This window comes from Dioscorea cayenensis, chromosome 4, assembly GCF_009730915.1.
Source record: "Dioscorea cayenensis subsp. rotundata cultivar TDr96_F1 chromosome 4, TDr96_F1_v2_PseudoChromosome.rev07_lg8_w22 25.fasta, whole genome shotgun sequence".
In the NCBI taxonomy this organism is placed as follows: Eukaryota; Viridiplantae; Streptophyta; class Magnoliopsida; order Dioscoreales; family Dioscoreaceae; genus Dioscorea; species Dioscorea cayenensis.
The window spans coordinates 5,029,262-5,035,261 of record NC_052474.1 but is presented as its reverse complement, the minus strand read 5'-3'; the positions used below and the strand labels follow the sequence as shown (position 1 = coordinate 5,035,261).

At 35.1% G+C, this 6,000-nt stretch overlaps 1 protein-coding gene across 1 annotated transcript; it reads left to right on the top strand.

Moving 5' to 3' along the window:
- Positions 1-4,730, top strand: LOC120258963 (serine/threonine-protein kinase PBS1-like). Its single transcript, XM_039266454.1, has 6 exons — positions 1-350; positions 827-1,032; positions 1,281-1,470; positions 2,199-2,590; positions 3,520-4,087; positions 4,651-4,730. The coding sequence occupies exons 1-5, from the start codon at positions 227-229 to the stop codon at positions 3,970-3,972; spliced, it is 1,365 nt and encodes a 454-aa protein (XP_039122388.1). The 5' UTR covers positions 1-226; the 3' UTR covers positions 3,973-4,087; positions 4,651-4,730.
- The last annotated feature ends 1,270 nt before the right edge of the window (positions 4,731-6,000 follow it).

Sequence of the window (6,000 nt, the reverse complement as noted above, 5' to 3'; positions counted from 1 at the left end):
CAGTGGCCAGCTCGTTGTGTCTCACTGCCAACATCCTCAGATCCAATCAAAGATCTCTCTTTTCAATCGTGTTCCACCACCATCCATCATCCATCCTTGGTTTTATACGCTCTGCAGCGATTCAAACCGAATTGAGAAGAGATTTATGAGCTAAAGGACGGAATTTGATGCAGAAAAATCTCTTTTTTTAGGTAATTTTCTTTGATTTTGGTGTTTGATTCAAAGAATGGGGTGTTTTCCATGCTTGGAATCGAAAGAAGGGGAGGTGTTGAATGGTAGGACGGTGAGAGATGAGAAGAGATCAGAGCGGCCCATGGTTCCTCCCAAGATTGACAGACTACCAGCCACTGGTCAGTTAAAAATTTTTTGGAGAAATTTTATCTTGTTCTTGAGAACTTATATGACATTTTGTTTGTTAGTTTTGATTTTGAAGAGTTCAAAATTGAGAACTGGTAGAAAAATGCTTGTTTTATGGTTTGTTATGTGCCATCTTGATTATCTGGCTGCTATTCTACTGATAGTGAGTGAGTAAATTTATATCATACTGGGTTATTGCTGTTGGCTTGCATTGTGTTTAAATTGAATATTTCTTTTTCACTCTAATTTCTAGTTTTTGTGTATTTGTTATGATATATTTATAGCTAGTATTTAATGGAAGATTGGTGTTGTGCATGTGTTTCTTTGTGGCATTGATACAAGTGGTTGTTCCTTTCATGATCAATGAATCTATGATGTGTTTAGGTCCCTGATATTTGAGTACTTTATGATGTGGAAATCTTCCCTTGAGTGATCTAGTTTCTGAACATCTTTCATGTTTGCGAGACAGCCAATAGGGCCAAGTCTAGAACAAATTCGGTTGGATCGAAGACAGAATTATTGGTTCAGAAGGATGGAGCTGGTGTTAATATATCTTCTCAGACATTCACTTTTCGGGAACTTGCTGCTGCTACTAGGAACTTTAGACCAGACTGCCTTCTAGGAGAAGGCGGATTTGGACGAGTCTATAAAGGCCGCCTAGAGAGCACTGGCAAGGTAAATTTTCCATAATTATATTGTTTGGTTTTCGTTACATTGTGAATGCTGCATAAGAGAATTCCGTTGATTTTCTTGTGTCACCTCATTTCATATGTTTCAAAACAGATAGCTTGTTTCTGAAGAAGATGCTAGCATGTGTTTAATCATGAAAAATTAGTTTTTTTTTTCTTCTAAGTGTGTAGGGACAGTTTCAAATGGATCTTTCCTGTGCATATTTGTAATGAATTTTCTTCTTAATCTTGTAGGTTGTGGCTGTAAAACAGCTCGATAGAAATGGTCTCCAGGGCAATAGAGAATTTTTGGTGGAGGTCCTCATGCTCAGCTTATTGCATCACCCCAACCTTGTTAATTTGATTGGCTATTGTGCAGATGGAGATCAACGCCTTCTGGTATATGAATTTATACCCCTCGGATCATTGGAAGATCATTTACATGGTATGACTGACATGCTCACATAGTTTATCTTGTTGCTTATTCATTTGTGAAGTTGGTGTTTTCTTAGTATTTCTTTGGTTGATTAGATGTGTACTGTCAGACAAATAAAAGCACATATATTTGGACAAATGGCATCATATCTTCACATTCTATTCCCTCTGCTTTTCTCAAGAAGTTTTTTTTCCTTCTTTCACTTTTCTTTTGCAAAAGAAGGATGTAAACAGCACACTACCAGCTCCCATCCTTTCATAATTTCAACCTTTCTACATCTCATGAGTTCAATATCAGCTTCTAAATCAAGTGATTATTTATCAGTAACAATTTGTCAATATCTTCTCAGGCGATGTTATGTTTACTTCGTGGTCACTGTGATCATAAGGATTATGTTAGCAATACCTAATTAGACACTCATAGTAGGAGCCATTATGTTGGTGGACACTTGGGAAGGTGTATCATGTCTAGAAGAACAGAGTTCCTGCCTGGTAGTTAGCATTCACCTCTTGATTTCACTATGCTTATGCCTGCACACAAATGGCCATTTTGTAATTGCAAAAGACATGCTGGTATTGTATGAACTTTACTGTTATAATTGCTGTTTGTCAGGGTTAGTATGTAATAAATATATCCGTCTTTTCTAAACTTAGGCCTCCTTGTTTTAGAAAGTCAGTTCAGATCCCTCACCAGTGCAATTAAGGGTTCAAAATTATATGATATGTATATCTCTGCAGATCTCCCACCCGACAAGGAATCACTGGATTGGAACACAAGGATGAAGATTGCAGCTGGAGCTGCTAGAGGGTTGGAATATCTCCATGACAAAGCTAATCCTCCAGTCATTTACAGGGACTTCAAGTCATCCAATATATTACTGGATGAGGGATTTCACCCTAAACTCTCTGATTTTGGTCTTGCAAAACTAGGCCCTGTTGGTGATAAGTCTCATGTCTCAACAAGAGTGATGGGAACCTATGGTTATTGTGCACCAGAGTATGCTATGACTGGTCAGCTGACTGTGAAGTCCGATGTATATAGTTTTGGAGTTGTATTCTTGGAGCTCATCACTGGGCGAAAGGCCATTGATAGTACCAAAGAACATGGCGAGCAGAATCTTGTATCTTGGGTAAGCATCTTCATCAACCTCAAATTAAATTTGCTAAATTCATTTGCTTGTTTTATTCAAAGTCTACAGTTTTGAACTGAACAGAACCATGCATTTAGTAGTGTATGCATATCTTCTTATCAGGTCAGTGTAATTGCAGTGGATGAAGTGATTATGCAATCTTCCCTTTAGGGCAATTAAATAATTATTTAACCAATAAAATGAGACCATAAATTACCTTAGTTGGGGAAAAGCTTAATTCTCTTGTATCTCTCAGCTTCTATTCTGCATGCATTCATTCTATGAATTCACAAATTGAAGATCTTAGAAGAAATCCTATAAACCTGCTGAATCTCAAAATTAGTGACATGCATGTAATTCCGACTGAGGAAATCCAAAGAAAATTTCTGCATTGTAGTAATATGTTTGCAACAAATAAAAATTTATATATGTGATGTAATTACGAGTTGATTGAGTTTAAAATCAGAAACTAAAAAAATAATTAAAAAATTTAAAAAATAGACGACTGAAGGAAGAAATTGAAAACAATTTCAACAAAAGTTTGGTAGAGCTGTGTAGATTTCATTTATGATGAATAGAAGGTTTAAATATTAAAGAGTTTAGAAGGGGAGATTAAGAGTTTGAGAGGATTCGGCAGATGCCAATGACAATTTCAAGGGTAATTTGTTTGTAAATGGTAATTTCATTATTGGGTTGAATAAATAGAAGGTGAAGTATATTCTCAAAGCTGAACTCTAGCAATTCTTACTGTGAGTTTCGGACAACATTTTTACCTGCTTGCTCTATTGTGTGTTTCACTCTGAAAATTACAGAACCCATTGACTTGACTTTCTAGTTATTTCATGTGCTAGACAAATTATTCTACTTTTGCTTGAGAAATACTGCATCTATCCATCAAAGTAATATGATTTTATTCTGTTACTATCTAGGCAAGGCCGATGTTCAATGACCGTAGAAAACTTCCTAAGTTGGCTGATCCAAAGCTACGAGGGCGATATCCAATGCGCGGTCTCTACCAAGCTCTAGCCATTGCTTCCATGTGCATTCAAGAACAAGCTGCCTCTCGTCCTCTCATTGCCGATGTTGTGACTGCTCTGTCCTACTTGGCATCCCAAAATTATGATGCTACTGAGAAAGGCAGAAGCCGGAGTAGACAGGACGAGAAGGGTGCTAGAATGTTGGCAAATACAGATGGTGCTGGTGGTTCGGGACGGAGATTAGAGTTAGGTTCAGAGAAAGAGGATTCTCCGAGGGAGATCATCGGCATTATGAACAAGGATTTCAATAGGGAGCGTGCTATTGCTGAGGCAAAGCTATGGGGTGAGAATTGGCGGGAAAAAAGACGGCAAAACAATTCGAACTTCCCCAATGTAGATGGATAGTGTACCTGTTCAGTGATCAACTTTTTTTTTTTTTTAATAAATTTGTATTAAAAATGAAGCTTTACAGAGAGGGAGATCTTTAAAATGGTAGTTGTTCTAAGTGTTTTCCCTTGACATTGAGTAGGGGTGGACATGGGCCGGGTGACCCATGGGCTGGCCCGAACCCAGCCCAAAAAATATAGGGCCTGGGTTTAGAAAGTTAGCCTGGCAGGGTTGAGCTCAAATGTTTTACTGATTGAATTTCAGTGGGTTTGGGTCGGATGATTTTGACCCTGACCCGACCCGGCCCGACCGAATAAATAAATAATATATATATCATATATTATTTATAATATATATAATTATATATATATATATATAATAGTAATAGAACTGAAAAAGAGTAAAGCATTTATAATACTTGTATTGTATTTTTTTTAAAAAAATTTTTTTAAAAAATTTTTAGGGGTTAGTAATAGTAGTTTTATTTAGTTATTTCGATTATTTCATAAAAAAATTATTTATTTTTTTAGGGTCGGGTTGAGATGCGGGGCGCAGGCCTAATGATAATCAAATGGGTCGGGGTTTGGATCAAAACACTTTTAGTGACATACGTGCCCGACATCGAATATATGGGTTGTATATTTGAGTCTAGCCCAGCCCAGACCCGACCCAGCCCGGCCCATGTCCACCCCTAACATTGAGGAGGAGAAGGGAAACAGTTGAGTGTATATGCTTAGAATAAGATGATGAAATATAATGGTGATGGTTGTTGACAACATATGTTTAATTTTTTTGTTTTATGGGTTTGAAATATTAAAATATTTAAGTGTCCTCCATGAATTAGCATGCAGTATCTCCTTCGAGAAAAGAAAAATTAATGAGGTACAATTAGAATATGTTACGACATCTAAAATAATGTATTAGAGATTATAGCACTAAAATAAAAAATAAAAATGTAAAAATTAATGTAAAGGATAAAGTTTAATTGGTACTCTGGCTCATTTATTGCACTAGTGCTCATATATAAAATTTAAAATTAAAAAACAAATTGAGTGTACTTAGAATAATGATTGTCTAAACACTTTCAGAATAGATGGAAAAGAACACAAAGATAAAATTAAATTTAATATACTGTAATATCAAGTCATTGTAAAAATAAATTTATTTTCATCATGTTGGCATTTCTTTCACTTCTCATGTGAATCTAAATAAGAAGGCAAAAATTTTATTATACCTTTTTTTTTGGAAATAATTTTAATAAACGAAAAGTAATAAAGTTAAATAACTAAACTCGAACTTGCTAAGAGACCATGGTCTAATTTTTATATATTCATATATATATTAATATATATATATATGTATATATATAAGGACATGGCATGAAGTGCCGGCCTTGTTAATGGTATTGCATGCGTGCATTTGAAATTTCAACTAACCCAAAGAGTTGACTTTTAAAATGCCAGTTTTATAAAGTGTCAACTTGACTAGGATTTGAGGTCACTTTTGTTTATTTTGTCTGGGTGCTTTTTTGATCTCACTCAATGCACGATTTGTGTAATGTCACCCACAACCAGGACGGATTTTAGTAAAAATGAGCCCAGACAAAATTGTAATAATTTTTTTAATTATTCTTATTAAATAATAAATTACATAAAAAAGCAATAAAATATAAACTATATATATATAGTGGTCCAATGGCGCGTAGGCACAAGCTTAGTGGCTTTTGTCTAGGGCCGGCCAGCACTTTACTGGTTGATGAGTCACTGTTGATTTCGTTGGAACTTCACTAAGGTTTTTTTTTTAAATATACATTAGAATCTATAATTAAAACTTCGTAGAGATATTTTGATAATAAATTAATATATTTGTCTGTTTCTTGACATCTTTTTATAGGATGGAAAAAAAAAAAAAATCTTTGACATAAATTTCGTCATCTTGTCATCTTATAATAATCTTGTTCGATGTATACAACTTAAGATATTTTAAGTGCTCAAATTACGTTACTAGAAGAAACTGAATCCCTTAGTCAAGCAGATGCTTGCCTTC

Excerpts from the sequence above, each read along its gene's own strand:
- LOC120258963 (XM_039266454.1), top strand. The coding sequence starts at position 227 with ATGGGGTGTTTTCCATGCTTGGAATCGAAAGAAGGGGAGGTGTTGAAT. Across the intron at positions 1,033-1,280 it reads GCCTAGAGAGCACTGGCAAG|GTTGTGGCTGTAAAACAGCT; the intron begins GTAAATTTTCCA and ends TTAATCTTGTAG. Across the intron at positions 1,471-2,198 it reads ATTGGAAGATCATTTACATG|ATCTCCCACCCGACAAGGAA; the intron begins GTATGACTGACA and ends ATATCTCTGCAG.